This window comes from Martes martes (genome assembly GCF_963455335.1).
Source record: "Martes martes genome assembly, chromosome: 4".
Taxonomy (NCBI): domain Eukaryota; kingdom Metazoa; phylum Chordata; class Mammalia; order Carnivora; family Mustelidae; genus Martes; species Martes martes.
This window is the reverse complement of record NC_137891.1, coordinates 133,512,200-133,528,332: the sequence shown is the minus strand read 5'-3', so window position 1 is coordinate 133,528,332 and position 16,133 is coordinate 133,512,200. Positions and strand designations below refer to the sequence as shown.

The 16,133-nt window shown below is 33.6% G+C and overlaps 1 protein-coding gene across 3 annotated transcripts in view; it reads right to left on the bottom strand.

The window, feature by feature from the left end:
• Window positions 1-3,155: 3,155 nt before the first annotated feature.
• Window positions 3,156-16,133, bottom strand: part of ZRANB2 (zinc finger RANBP2-type containing 2) — an 18,560-nt gene continuing 5,582 nt past the window's right edge. The window contains exons 5-11 of one of the 3 annotated variants that reach the window (XR_013966800.1): window positions 12,183-12,259; window positions 11,777-11,911; window positions 10,428-10,597; window positions 8,832-8,918; window positions 6,720-6,878; window positions 5,567-5,636; window positions 3,156-5,019 (exon numbers count right to left, since the gene is read on the bottom strand). Coding sequence is in view for 2 of the 3 variants with exons in the window: in XM_080802973.1 (XP_080659099.1) it covers window positions 4,956-5,019; window positions 6,720-6,878; window positions 8,832-8,918; window positions 10,428-10,597; window positions 11,777-11,911; window positions 12,183-12,259 (692 nt within the window). In the remaining variant the exon portion in view is untranslated. Of the gene's footprint in view, window positions 5,020-5,566; window positions 5,641-6,719; window positions 6,879-8,831; window positions 8,919-10,427; window positions 10,598-11,776; window positions 11,912-12,182; window positions 12,260-16,133 lie in introns of all 3 variants that reach the window. The other 2 variants (XM_080802974.1, XM_080802973.1) reach the window with 2 other exon arrangements.

The window sequence follows — 16,133 nt, the reverse complement described above, 5'->3', positions numbered from 1 at the left end:
AGCATCCTAGAACTCTGAACTGAGTCATGAAGGCTAAGTGAGAAAGTGATAATGGGGCGGGGGGGGGGGAGGGGGGGGCGTGGGGAGGAGGGGTACTGGACATTCCAGGCATAGGAAACTTGTACAATGGTGAAAATCACAAGTGGTTCAGCATAGTTAAGGTGGCTAGTGCCTGAGTTGCGGGGTAAGAAAAGGTGTGAATATTGGAAAAAAATAAATTATTACTTCTTAAGGGTACATAAGAGATTTTAGTTTAATCCTAAAAGCTAGAAGGCACAGGTTTTAAGCAAAGAAATGACAGAAACAGAATTGCATGTCATCAGTGATGAAATAAACATTTGAGCATTAGTATATATGAACATGAGTATGGGGAAAATAAAAGCCAATATTTGCAGGCTGGAGATACTCAGCCTTAGTGATGACCCTGATAATAGGCCACAGCTGTTTCATCTTTGGGTCAGTACAAAACTTTTTGCTCTGAGTACAACACTAAGATCTTTAACTCAACACTGTTTTTAGTCAGTGTTCAACGTGGGCCAATTTAATTCCAACAGATTATGAGGTTCCTTCTTTCTCCAAGTTTTCCCAGTTGTATTTTTGGTACCCTAAAAAGGTGACCAAAACTTGGGCCTTTGCAAATTAGCTCACATTCATTATAAACTTCTCCTTCAAAACTATCTGGGTCAATTCAAGAGTTTTGCTTTCATTCAGGCAAAACTAATTCTTCCCATTTTTATCACTTTATTTCTACCATTAAATATTTTACAGGTGCTCCCCCACTAAATTAAGATAATGGGAAAAGGGCTGTCCTACATATTTTTAACCTCAAACCCAGTTCCTTTTACATCTTTGAATACTACTATAGAACTTTCCTCATAATCTTCTTAGGTATATTACTTAGGAATTTACCAGGTTGTTGTAAATATTTTTCTTTTGCTAGTACCTTTTATTTTGCTAAATATGTACATTTAGGAACTATTACTTATCACATTTTTTTAAATAAGTGTGTGCAATGCTATGGAAAGAAATATTGTTTATTGGTCACTCTCAGTGACCACAAAAATGGTTCTAATGCTATCCAGATCCATCCCTCCTGATAATTTTAATTGTTAAGGCTCCTTTTTAAGGTCAAAGTGCCCTGGACCCCACCCCTCACCCCACCATGATGAATCTAGATCGTATTCCTTCATCTACTGATGGTATCTCTCCAGCAATTCTTCCCTCCCTCCTCCATCATCATCTTTATGTTCTACCGGAAGAATGGAGGCATATCAAAAACAAAAACAAAAACAAAAAAAACAGAGCCAACTCTCAAAAGAATTTCCCCAAGGCCAAAGCTAGAACAATCTGAGAAATAAAATAAGATTGGTATAAAAGAAATATGCATGAGTCCATAGAGATACAATGGGAGAGCTTTTCTTTTTTTACAGAATTCCGAGTGGATGGCCTTCCCTAACTATAGTTTAATTCCCTGATCTCCACCCTGAAGATGGACTATACTTAGTAACCTGCTTCCAAAGGATGGAGTAGGTAGGTTAGGGGGCAAATACTAACTACAATATGAATCTGGGCAAATCCATATAGTATGTACCCCAGATATATGATGAAAAAGGCACTTTTCCCCTAATATTCTTTCCAACTTCCCCTTCTCCCAGTCTAATCATCAGAAAAACCAGACTAATTCAGAATGGGAGATATTTTCCAGGATACCCTGTCAGTACTCCTCAAGGCTGTCAAGGACCTAATGAAAAACTGTCAGACCAGAGGAGACCGCAGAGATATGACAACTAATTGTACTGTGTGGTATCCTAGACTGGATCCTGGAACAAAGCAATGGAAAAATGGTGAAATTCACATGAAATCTGGATTGTAATTAATAGTAAACATCAATGCTGGTTTCTTAGTTTTGTCAAAAGTACATGGAAATGGGGATATGGACATTGGGGAGTGTATGTGCTATGGTGAGTGCTGTGAAATGTGTAAACCTGGCGATTCACAGACCTGTCCTCCTGGGGATAAAAATACATTATATGTTTATAAAAAAATTTAAAAATTAGTAATAAAAAATATTAAGTTTTCAATTAAAAAAAAGCACATGGAAATGTGTTAATGATGGGGAAAACGGGGTGGGGGGGGAACAGTAGAACTGTGCAAATTTTGCAACTTTTCTGTGAATTTAAAGTTATTCCAAATTAGTGTGTGTGTCTAGCCACCTATAAATGACTGAAATACCCTTTTACCAAACCACTAAGAAACATGACCATTTTGACTTAACATTTATCTTCTGAGACAAATATTTGGCTATTAGAGATAATACTGAAATTTGCTAACAGACTTGGGAGTAAATCCCCATTTAGCCACTCTTGTGGCTCCCTTAGACAAGTTTTAAATTTCCTTGAGTTGTAACCTTGCTTTTTATAAAACAGTATGTAAAGCTAACAGGGAGAATCCTATAATGCCTGTAATCTCTTATTACATACCTTAAACTGTCTTTTAATTAAAATCACTCACACTATTTTCCAGTTCAGGAAAGCTACAAAGTTACTTATAAAACATCTCAAAACTGCATCAAAAACAGGGGACAGAGTGGAGAAATACCCTGCCTTCTTACCAACATCTACACACTAGCTATGGATGCCAGAATACAAAAGATAAGAGGGGAAACAAAGACTTATTTTACTTTTATAATTGTGCCTATAGATGATCTTGCATTTTAAATTTGCACTGAACTCAAACATCAGATACCATTCAAATATTATTTAGATAAAAGAATTCTTTTTTTTTTTTTTAGATAAAAGAATTCTAAATGGGAACTTCAGAAAATTTAGCAGTTAAAATAGTTGTTCAGTGTTCAAAAGTCAGTTTTAAGTTAATTCAAGAAGCACACTATGGAGTACTATTTTATCACATGAAATAAAGTGTGTGATGTTGTGGTAGGAAATAGTCAACGAATTTGGGTATTCTCCATTAAAAAGAAAAGTCACAAAAATTTTGAGTATCCAAGGTTATAGTTGATCATGAATCTGGTATGTTTTAAACGAAGCACTCCTATATAAACACAGGGTGATGTTATACAAAGCTAAAGGAATATAAAGAATTTAAAATGCACAATCAAAAGTAACAGGACTATAATTAATTTAAAAATGAACATTAACTCAGAGCTTAAAAATTCTAATTTATTTCTCACAAATGCCACTTGAAGCTTTACTCACAGCTTTATTAACATTTGTCTACAGCATCATTTCCTCATGAAATGAACTAGTACAGCTTAGTTAAACCAAAGGAAATCATAATCATCTGAATTGTCTGTAAACTATTAGCTAAATTTATAACCTTGCATTTGCTTAGTACAGCCAAAGTTTCAAATACAGAAAGCACAAGAATAAACCAATGGTAACATGTAGACTCTAGAAGATCATCTGGGCAATTTAGAAGGTGGACTTTCAAGAAGTCTGAGGCACAATTACAAGAGAGTAAAAGTTCTTGTGCAACCTACAGTAAACGTAGCAAAGAAAATTAAGACGTAAAAAAACAAGGGGAAGTTCATTGTAAAAATATTGTCAAAATATTTCTACATAAGATATTTTTGCTTTCATCTTTAGATCATCTGAAGAGAAAAATCACTCATTTTAAAATAAAAAACAATTTTGTTTGGTCTGTCTACTAAACACCTTAAAACTTTAAAATTTTTAATTGCAGTAGACAATAATTTAAAATTAAGGAAAAAAAACAAAAAGTGGATACTGACCCCCATGACAAAAAGTCCCCAAGTGCACTGTCGATTTCCCTTAATATACTTACCTTGCATTGTCACTGAAGATACTGCTAAGAGAAACCTTTCTGTTTTTAAGCCAGAGGACAAAATGGGGTTCAAATGACCAGATTTTAATTTTGAGAAATAAAACAAACTCTGAAAGTATTTTAAGCCATAAGTAATTTCAAGTGAATAGGAACAGTAAGTAATTCTGCATGTCATGCAGAAATAAGCATTCATTTGTTACTCAAAAGAAAATTTTATGCAGTGTTTGAACATCCCAAGGCAAATAATGTTCACTTAAAATTCACAGAATCTCTGTTGGTCTTTCACTCAGAGAAATATTCTTCTGAAGCTTTCTTCAATTTGTTCCTCATTAACTATGATTTAACTTTGTCTACCCTACCATATGTGATAACTGGGTTTTTAAAGGATATCACATAAAGCTTCTTAAAATATTAAGATAAACATTTTGAAATAGATGATTTTCTCATCATTAATGCCAGTAAAGAGAGGAACTGGTTTTTACACTTTTGCTCAAAATTATGTGTCAAGGAGAAATGAATAACATCCCTTCTGCAATTCACAAGATTTTTCTTCATTAAATGTGGTGATACAAAAAGTAAAACAGAGTAAGAGAGAGACAAAGATTCTAAGGCACCCTCAGCATAGGGAATTTCAAATAAAAGTTTCCAGTTGGCTGTTTTCAACAAGTTTTAACTTTTTCTGGTAAGAATCACTTTGACATAAATCAACATAAACAGGTTGACTCCTTTTCCCAGATTGACATAAACAGAATGTTTCCAACTACTTTACCAGTCTTGCCTCCATGCCCAAGTTCAGGCAAGCCTAGGTTATCCTGTCTTCAGTCAATAGACAGTTCATATTCGGAAATGAAAAAAAACAAGAGTTCAAATTAGGAAACAAAGTACTTTGCCATAGCTGAAATGGTTTTAAGTGAAGCAAATGGTTGTAAATAATGAATGATAAATAGAGCATATATTTTGGGACATTATGGCTTAAAATACTATTTAACTTTTAATTTCACAAATAAACACAGCTGTATTGATCTGAAAAGCAATGAAAGGCATGCACCTCTACTAGCAGATTTAGCACTTCTGACCAAGTAAGACACCAACTTCTTAAAAAATATGCTTCATGCACTGTACTGATTTTTTTTTAAGATGTAAATTTTAATACATTATTTCTTTTTTGAACTTGAACGGGAACCAGAATGGGATGATCCAGATGATGACCTGTGGTGCCTGTAAGACATAAGGAGAAAGCAGATAATCTAGTAAGCTAAAGCTGGTTGTCCAGCATTCATTCATAAGACTATGAAAATACAAAAAATAAAACCTTAATATGCTGGCAAAATAATTAAAATGTAAGATACAAATGTATACACATAATAACTAATTAGTATTTAGATGTTTGGTGTGAGCCCAATAATAGCATAACCATAGTTTAAAATTCTCTATAATTTACAAATATCCTCTCTTTTCAAGATATAGCCACCTCTCAATTATTTAAGGTAATGAAGAAAAGCCTTGCAAAAATGTGTAAAATTACAGATAATATACAACAAAGGCATATAAACTTGGTAATGGAAGTGTGACTAAATCAATCCCTGTGATACACTGTAGTGTGGTAAGTCTACATGTAAAACAAATACAGCAAGGCTTCTTTCTGTGTATGAAAATATATATTGATAAATAATTACGTTTGGAAATCTAGGTCACACAAGATGATTGTACAATTAGTTATAGGGTTATATTCATGCAGCTAATATGAATAAGTCAATATATCAACCTGGGTAAAGTAGTGGTGTTCCGAGGGGTTGGCCCTGGGCTCAGGGTTGTTTAGTGTTTTCACCAATCACCTGGCTTATGGAATAGAGAACATGTTCATTAAGTTTAGATGACAACAAACTAGGGGGATTATATGTGGCTAAGATATAAATTTGCAGAGTGGTAAGAAAGCAACAGAATGAATTTCACTCAAGTACGGAGTAATTTTCTTACAAAGGAACAAATGCACAAAAACACTAGTTGTGTGTAAACTTAATATCTAAACTTTAAAATGTGAAGAAAAATTGATCGTTCTGTACAAGAAGGAATCATGAAGTAACTCTACCACTGAACCCAGCAATAATTAGATTCTACTTATTTCTTATTTTCAGAAGCTGAAAGGATATGGGAAATTTGCAAAGACTACAAAGGAAATCATTAAAATGCCTATATAATTAGACACTGAGAATGTAGAGAGAGTTAATGAAACTGAGTAATTAATTAGCCTTTGCAGAAAAGGCTGACAGATGACACCTGCCCTCTCCAAATTTTAAAAATGTCAATACAGTAAGGTGATCTAGTAAAGGTCTTTCTCTTAGGGAGAAAAAAAAAATAAAAGATTTGGACTGCAACATGAAAAATTTATTAGCTACAAGAACAATTTCCTTATATCCTTAGAGATGAAGGGCATAAAACAATAATTTGCTGTGGAAATGCATTTATACATATTTATATGAGAAAAGATTTCCAATGATAAAATAATTTTTTTACTAGAGGCCCCAGAATTCTGATTTCTAATATTTAATGTAAACTCAAGAACATAAATCAATACATTTAAAAATCAACTTCTAAATTATTTCTACATACAGCCTCTGAATTACAATCTTAAAAGACAGAAATAACCGAGAGTTGGCTATAATAATCATATACAAAAATAAAAATTTAAACAATAAAATGATCAGATAGTGGAAGAGTAGTTTGATCTATGACTTTTCGAAGCAACCTGATCAAGCACACAGGATAAACAAAATAATTAATGGTTTTGAAGTTCAAAGTTGAAAAGTGTAATTTAAAATTGGAACAAGGAGAAAATGAAAATCTAATCCTTGACTAGAAAGTTTAATCTAATAAACACACTTAAGAACACCCATTCTTATTTCTACAGAAACCCAAACCTTTCGGGTGACCGTGATCTTGTTCGTCTTTTTTTGCGATCACCAGATGAAGAAGATCTAGAACGACTTCTCTTTCTGTTCCTCTCAGGAGATGATGATGAACTTGAATAAGATCTTTTTCGTGGGGAAGAAGAGCCCCTGTGGGACCTGGAGCTGGATCTTCATTGATTGAGAAACAAATCAAACATTTCATTAAAAGAAGAAATGAGGCAGATCGTTTAGTTAACAGATAGCTCCAAAAATAAACAGGACATACAACTGAAAACTTTGTAAGAAGGAATACTTACTGCATACTCAACAGAAGACTTCTGGGTTCAACCATGAAAACAATTCTATTTAAGTACAATTACTTTAACATTCTAAGTGTTCATCACTTATAATTTAAAACCAGCTTAATATATTAAGGAACTGATTTTTTTTAACTTAAGACTTACATTTTAAAGTATACATAAATAACAAAACCAAAAGGTAACTGCATTGGCATGACTTTATGTCTAGAAAACATCCTCCCATTTGGGAACAAACTTGTATGTTATATACAACTTCCTGAGGCAAATATAATAATTCCCTGAGGAATTATGCAACCTATTGGTTGAGTTGCTATACAAAAGGCAGGGATAGAGGACAGCAATGGGAAAGAACAGTAACTATTACACTGCCAAATAAAGAAAAATAAAATGAATAACTTTAAAACTTTGATTTATATTAACAATCTTTATTTTTATGAAGAACTATTATTCATGAAGTATGAAGTGTTGACATTCACATGTTTCAGGTAGAAGTAAATGTGCAAATGTTTAATGCAAAATTTTTTCTTCATTTACATATTTTGGTTGAAGGAATTTAGCTCAAACTTCCCAAAAAATTCACCTTTGGGCTTAAAATAAAATCAGAAAGCCCAAAAGGAGAATTCTTTGGAAAGTTATAAGCAATGAAAAAAATGTTTGGGAAGAACATGAAGGCTGTTCTGTAAATCTGAATTCTAGTACTTCCCAAAGGGATATAGGACTTAAAGATCTTCACCTAAGAAGCACTCAAATAAAAGTACTAAAACATTGATAATACATAGTAACAAGAAACTCACTTGCTCTCCATTTTGTATTGGCTTAATACAAGCCTGCATACCATTCTTTCTTCCTTTAATGTTAAACTGCAAATGCCCTCTAATGCTACAGATTTGGCTCTACTAAGCAAGTGTTTTTTACCAAAAAACTATCCTAAAACTTCAGTGTGAATTTCCACACAAGTGGAATTTTAGTCGTTTTCTATTCTTGTTAGATGCTTTAAATAAATGATCAATAAATCAACTTAAAGGGCAGCGTATTTTGAACAAATTTAGGAAAACTTCAAGAAAGTAAACACTAATGTTTCATTTGCTTTTCCACAAATTATTTTCCTTGACAGGTTGGACTAAATGCAACCTGAAGTTAACAGTAATGCTTGCTTAAGACCACATCCTACCTAGACTAACCAACCATATATATTTTTTAACCAACCACACTTTAGTTTATAAAGTTTAAGGAGTGTTTGTTCTATATATAGTATTTACGTAAAACATTTTGTATTTGTAATTCTGTAGTATTTTATATATTACCAAAATATGGAAATATGTATGAAACATTCCAGAAACTTTATCTGATATAAATGACAAAACAGTTTCTATAAATACTGAAAGAACTGCCCTGCAAAACAAAATCTGTTTGGGGGCAAGGTTAATTTTCTTCCTTTTAAGAACATAGTAAACTTTTTCTTTGCATATTTCTAATTTTATTTGAACTATTATTGCAAACATGACTTTAATGTACTAGAGATCTGACGGTAAGACTTGGCTCCATCTTCCTACTTCAGCACATTTTAGCTAGCACAAAAATAACAAACCTTGCATTAGGCAAAATAGCAACCTTAATTCAATCATGGGAATGTCTTGGCACACTGCTGGCAATGGAAACATCTCATGGTGAGAAAATTAAGCTGAGGCAAGTGCATTAGTTTTCTAATGCTAAAATAAAATTGACAAGTAGAAGCAAAATAAGAGGAAAAAAGCAGCAACGCCTTCTGCAGCCTTTAAATATTTTTTCTCTCTGCTTTACAGAGAGATGCTACCTCATTCACCTTGATTTCGACCCACGAGATCTCGAATGTTCTCTGGAACTGGAACAAGATCTTGACTGCGAACTGGAAGAACTTCTTGAACGGGACCTGGAACAACATGGAAGGATTTTTTTTTCCAGGACCACTTAAATGAACTTTGTGAAATGAACACTGAAAGAAAAATATATATTAAAGTTCATTTTCATATAAAAAGACAGCTATTTGAGATAGATATTTTCAAAATACAGTATTTTAAGGTAACTAAACAGTTTACTGCTTCAATAGTTATGCCCAAACTTAAGCTAGTTTAAAAAAAAAAACAACTATCACTTCCCAAGTTTGCCTAAATTACAAAAATCACTCAAAATTGTACAAATAAAAACACTAAGCATTACCTCACTTCATTAAGTACTTTCTGTTCATAAATAACTTTTAAAGCAACTGAGGACTTACACATCCAGGAATAATGAATGCTGCTGATTATAATTTAACTTCTCTGATAGATCTCTATCAATTTCCCTGATCTCTAACAATTTCCTTGTTTCCTTACTCTCTAGCTAGTATGACTTTAAGTATGATGCTACGTGTATGTTTGTTTAATCACTGTTTTTCTGTCTACTCAAAGGTTAGGGAATTAAAGAGAAAACACATTAAAAATCCTGTCAGTGTCTTAGGTAATTACTGAAAAATGATACAAGGGGAGACATGGCCTATTTAAATTTTAAAAAAATAACAAAGAAAATAAAATTCACTTACTAACCTAATATATACCTTTAATTTATCCCTTAAAGTAATACCTTACAGAAAAAGATTACTATTACATTTAAATCTTAAAATTATATTAACACACCTGTAGTTTTCAGACTTTACAGTACTCAAACAAAAATTATCTGTTAAGTACTCAATTAGCTAATATTTTTGTCCCTAAATACCATTAAAATTCATGGCCCATGGCTTCACTGTACCATGAATAAAATTCTTCAAGAGAATACTGCCTATAGAAGGTACTGCTTTTGCTCACCTAAAATTTTCATTGCTGACTATGCAATCAAGTATTATTAAAATTTTACATTACTAGTAAAATAATATTCAAGTACGACACCAACTAAATCCTTTTTCCTGGACATCTCAAAATCTCGAGCATTAAGCCAACAGAACTAATATACCCGAATTTCCTCCTTTACCCAAAATACTTCTATCTAAGTAAATTATTAAAACATTGTCCATTAACCAATGATTTAATTAGTGTCTAGAAAATTTCTATACTCGCCTTTGACATCACGAGTGAAATCCTTTTACTTAAAAGTACCTGTCTACTACCTCTTTAGGTAAGTATCACTATATGTAATTATTTAGATTAATTTTTAAAGTCTATTTGAATAAAAGGCATGGTGCTAAAAATGGGCTAAGGAAGTTTCCCATTAAAACTTTGCACTTCTGAAAATACGAGACAATAACTTCATGCCACTAAGAAAAATTATTTTGTAAATGTTGACTTGAATGAAATCTCTAAAATAAAAAGGAAAGCTTATTCAGTCAAGAGAAACAAAATTTATAAATAAAGAAGTTAGATACTGACATTTTGACTGGTGTTACCCTTGACCTGTACCCGTTTACCTGGACCTAGACCTTGAACTTGAGGGGGAGGATGAGCGTGATGAAGATCGTGAATGTGAAGATCGAGACTTTGAGCGACTTCGTCTATTAGATTTCTTTTTATTACTATCTTCTTCTTCACTGGCATCAAGATTATATTTTGAGAGATCAGCATCATCTTCATCCTCATCCTAACAAGAATTCAGTCAATTATTTACACATTTGTGTATGAATGCTATCTACTAGGAATGATGAACAATTCTGTGCACTCAACATCTCCATATAGATATACGGTATCACCAATAGATACATGGTTCCGTTGACATCTCAACAAATTCTCAATCCTAAAATCTGCCCACTATATTCCTCATCTCAGATAAACAGATGACTATCTCAGACATTTCAGTGAAGTAAACCTAAAAGTCATACTCATTTCTTCTTTTTCTGTCACAATTACCAAGTAAGCTGTCAAGAATTTTCAGTTTTACCCCTTAAAAGTCCTTGAATCCCTTTTCTTTAGTATAAGTTCACAACTTTGCTCTTTTCTTTAGTATATTACAATATAACCTCTCACGTAGTCTCCCTAACTCTAGAAATCCATTCTGCCTCCCCAGTATCTTACTATATTGACAGTCACCAATCTGAAACAGATCAGATTTGCTTGATCTCATTTGTTAAGAAACAAGCTTTAAAAATTGTTCCACAATGATTTGTTAAGGAACATCTGAGGGCTTCTTAGGATCAGACCTCAAATGTACCCTTAATCTGGATGTATACATCAGGCCATAAAACTTTAGACTCTGGACTCACAGAATGGATACCAGCTGACCTGATAGTGTTTGACCCTCTCATCACATTCTCCCCTCTGCTCTAACCACATTAGTTAATTATGATTTTTTGATGTTGCTTGTTTCTTTCCTTTATTTAAATGACTTCTATTTGCTGTTCTCTGCCTGAAAGTGCTCTGATCACAGCTCTTGAGGCCAGCACCTAATATCATTCTATCATTCAAGGTCTCAGTTCAAATTTCACCTCCTCAAAAATCTTTCCATCCACTGAAACCAAAGTAGCTCTTCTCATGATCTGTTATTACATTTATGTTTACAATACCACTGCTATCTAAATTATCTCATTCATTTATGTCTTTTGGCTCTAGAATTGAAGTTCCATTAAAAGAAAGATGATTCTGTCTTATTACTATATCTCCAGAGGCAGAATAGTACTTGGCAGAGTGAAGTTCAAAATCTTTTTGAGAACAAATGAATACATAAAAACATATCTTCACTATTGGACAAAGACCACTGAAAAGATTCATGTTATATCATAGCTCAAGTAAGACTAAGGGGAAATAAGACAAGGAAATCATTTACCTCATCTAATTTGTATTTAGAAAGATCTTCATCCTCATCCTCTTCTTCTCCCTCAGATTCTTTATCTTCAACTTCCTTTAAAATAGATGCAGGACCAACTGCCTTCCCTCTGTATTTTTTCTTTTTGCGTCCGAACTAGAGAAAAAGTTTCATATTTCTGTCAGCTGAAATGTTTTAAAATTACTATTTTTTCTAAGAAATTACTTTTACATATTTAAGTAAATAAATATTTTCAAGTTAACTGCAACAATTATGTATTTAAGTTAGGACTTCTTAAAAATGGTAAGCTGTCTTAAAGGATACAGAGTATACTTACAAAAATATACATTTATTATTCCTTTGCATTTTAGGTATTTTTTAATGTGTTCTAATTTGTGTTCCATCTGCACACTAACATACAGCTTACCTCATCATATTCACCATCAGATTCTTCTCTTTCTATATATTCAACATTTTCTCTTTCATTAAAACCACCGCCATAGCCTAAAAAGGGAGGGGGCATAAATTGTTACCCTATGACAATTCATTAAAATAATAAAAACATGTCAAAAGTGGGGCGCCTGGATGGCTCAGTGGGTTAAAGCCTCTGCCTTCGGCTCAGGTCATGATCCCAGGGTCCTGGGATCGAGCTCCGTATCGGGCTCTCTGCTCGGCAGGGAGCCTGCTTCATTGTCTCTCTCTGCCTGCCTCTCTGCCTACTTGTGATCTCTGTCAAATAAATAAAAAACAACAAAAACAACAACAAAAATGTCAAAACTGCCTCCAAGCAATGGAGAAAAAAGAAAAATCTCATCAGTTACATTTGCCTAGCTAATAAATGACTACCTTAAAAAAAGCGTATTAAAAAACATCACTACAGAGAAGAGTGTTAAACTTAGATACTCTGGCTGAAAAAAAAAACCCTGTTGCTACATTCCTAGCTCCTCTCAATTTCAAAATGTCCTGTATGACTTAGACTATGCATGGGATACCCAGGCGGAAAACACCTCCTTCAAATCTATGCTATAACCCAAGTTTTGTTTTGTTTTGTTTTTTTAAAGATTTTATTTATTTATTTGACAGAGATCACAAGTAGGCAGAGAGAGAGAGAGGAAGGGAAGCAGGCTCCCTGCTGAGCAGAGAGCCCGATGCGGGGCTCGATCACAGGACCCTGGGATCATGACCTGAGCTGAAGGCAGAGGCTTAACCCACTGAGCCACCTAGGCGCCCCTATAACCTAAGTTTTAAAACAACTTTCCTCTGTACTTTATCGTAATTCTTCTGAGAGAAGTGGACTCAGTAAGAACTAAGAATTAAATTTCATTGATTACAATTGCAAATAGACTGGTATCTTTTGATATGTTGAACTTTTGCTGGAATAAAATGTAGCTAGGGTTTGGAATATTCCTCATTATATAAACAAACATGACGATGTAATAAACGACACCCAAGTTGGTTTTAATACAAACTATTTTTAATATATTGTTCAAAGTCACTTAGGTTCAATGAAGTAGGCAATAAACTTTTAAAATGAAAATATTCGGGGTGCCTGGGTGGCTCAGTGGGTTAAGCCTCTGCCTCCGGCTCAGGTCATGATCCCAGGGTCCTGGGATCGAGCCCTGCATCGAGCTCTCTGCTCAGCAAGGAGCCTGCTTCCTCCTCTCTCTCTGCCTCTTTCTCAAGTAGGCCTCTCTGCCTGCTTGTGATCTCTGTCAAATAAATAAATAAAATCTTTAAAAATAAATAAATAAATAACATGAAAATACTCTATTAAAAAGTAATCAAGATCAGCAAACCACTATTCTTTGATGTCACAACTAACTATAATTAGATCAACAGTTTTTTTGACACAGGCTTAAGAGAAACTGGAGCTGGTTTTAGAGAAAGAGAGTGAGATTTTGAATAAATCTGCCACTGAAAACATAACAGACCTATGTCAGCAAAAGCAACATTATCTAAGTACTACTGCACATGCTGCAGAGCAGTACCAGCACACAAAGGCAGTGAGTCCAAGATTTAAGGATTTTATGAATGCGCAAAACCTAAACAAACTTATGAACAAAAAATTATTTTTAAAGACCTTAGGCTATGTGGCTTTAATACTGCCAATCATGGGCATTTAAAAAATGATCATTTACCCTATCATCATTTTATAAGAGACACAAATAGTAGAAGGGACATAATTGTCCCAACAACAGAATGTAATAAATTTAACTTTAAAAAAAAATCACATTAAATTAATCTTATCTTCATTAGAGTCTGTATCAGTAAACACCACAATGTGTAGGTGCTTATCCCTCAAATACTTGCATGTGATCTCTTTCCTTCTCCTACCTTATTTCAGAGACAATATGGACTTCAACTGTATTGTACAAGAATTTCCTTTTGCTTTTGTACGTGATATACAAATGAAGAGTGTATTAAATAACAGTAATAACTTTTCCTTACTAAAATCTTGGCTCTAACTTTTCAGAAATTAAATACAAAAAGAGAAAAATGAGTACAAACAACTATACCCTGAACCTCAAGAAAACAGCTCATAATGCTAATTTTAGATTACAAATACTGTGGAAAATTGTAATTCACTATAGTTTACCTCTAGATATATTTAATATTTTATCAGTATGTCCTGAAATTAAGGTATGCGTAGTGTAATAACAAACTTTTAAAAGCTGACTAATAATAAAGATATAAGCTTCAAAGTACTTAAAAGTAGGAAAAAAACAAAATTTCACAGGATCTAGATGGAAAATAAGTCATTTTAAGAGATGATTAGTAATAAAGAACTAAACTCTAAAAACTTAAAAGGAGAAAAAACTAAAAAACAAACCCCCCAAAATCCACAGGATTTAGATGGGAATTAATTCACATATGAAAACAAAAAAAGGAAAGTGAACAAATATAATGCAATAGCATGATTATTTTCAGGTCAGCAGTACAGAAAAATGCCTGATAAACCAGACTGTTAATATGTGGTAACATGTAAAAATATTAAAACAATCCTATTTAAAAGCAATAGTTGGGCTTTTAGACAGTTCTTTGTTCACATTTAAGTAATTTACAGCTGAAAAATGATATGGCAAATAAATTATTGAAGGATTTAGAAAGTGAACTGTAATTCACAAGTAATTCTGCATAGGTATGTAAGTAAAATTACTTTTTTTAAAAAAAGATTTTATTTATTTGAGAATGAGAGAGAGACAGAACATGAGCAGGGGGAGGACAGAGGAAGAGGCAGACAGAGCAGGGAGCCTGATGTGGGGCTGGATCCCAGGACCCCAGATCACGACCTGAGTCTACGGTAGCTGCCTAATCCAAGAGCCCCGTAAAATTAATTTAAAATGAGTATCATAGCAAATATAAAGCTATTTTCATGTTCTCATATAGGCCATAGAAAAAATTTAATTTTTGACAAGAACATTACTAAAGTATAAACTATTCAAAATAGAAGAATGGCTAAGTAAATTATTTGTATAATTAATTGAAGGGATAACGGAGAAGTCAGCCATCTTTCAATAGTACAACAACTTTTCTTTTACGCAAACTATCCCATGCTTAGGGAACGTTCCCCAGAACCTTGGACTTCCTTATTAAAAATAGTAAAGAAACACTGGAGAGCAATGGTATAGGTTATTTCACACCTACAATTGTGACCAGCAAAGACTACTAGTTATAGCTAGAGAAGTGGGAAAGAGTCAAGACAACAGAATCACAGAAAAAAATACCAGGTAAAGGAGAAGTGAAGACATCAAACTTTGAGGACTTCAGTTGCTCTTGCATAGTGAAACTTAAAAGACTCATAAAATAGGCCAGAGAATATGAATAGATAAAAGGCTTTTCGGGAATACAATTTAAAAAACTGTTAAAGATTTTGGACTTTATCCTATAAGCAAAGCAGTTTTAAACCAATGAAGTTTTTACTATGGAAAACAAAATAAAACATCACATCTCTGGCTGCCAACAGAGAAGGGGGGCAGAATATATACAGACACCAGCTAAGGAGCTATTTCTCCAAGACAAGATATAATGGTATTCCTATCTAGGGGAGTGGTGGAAAAGAATTCTGCGGGAGGAAGGGGGCGGGGAACAGAGGAGAAATGAAGGAGTTACTAAGCACATCTAGATTTCTGGCTTATGCAACAAGCATGCGGTGGGTGGTACTAATCATGAGAAAGAGATCACTAGAAGAGGGCCAGGTCCTGGGGGAAAATCATGAGTTCAGTTTGGATATAATAAGGTTGAAATTTAGAGGTAATGTTCAATAGGCAGTTTAATATATGGGTCAAAGAAGGCTCAGCTGAAGACATACATCTGAGTATTATGTGTGCCGAAGATTACTTAAACTAAGGGCTCAGAAAAAAATGCCCAGAAAATAAAG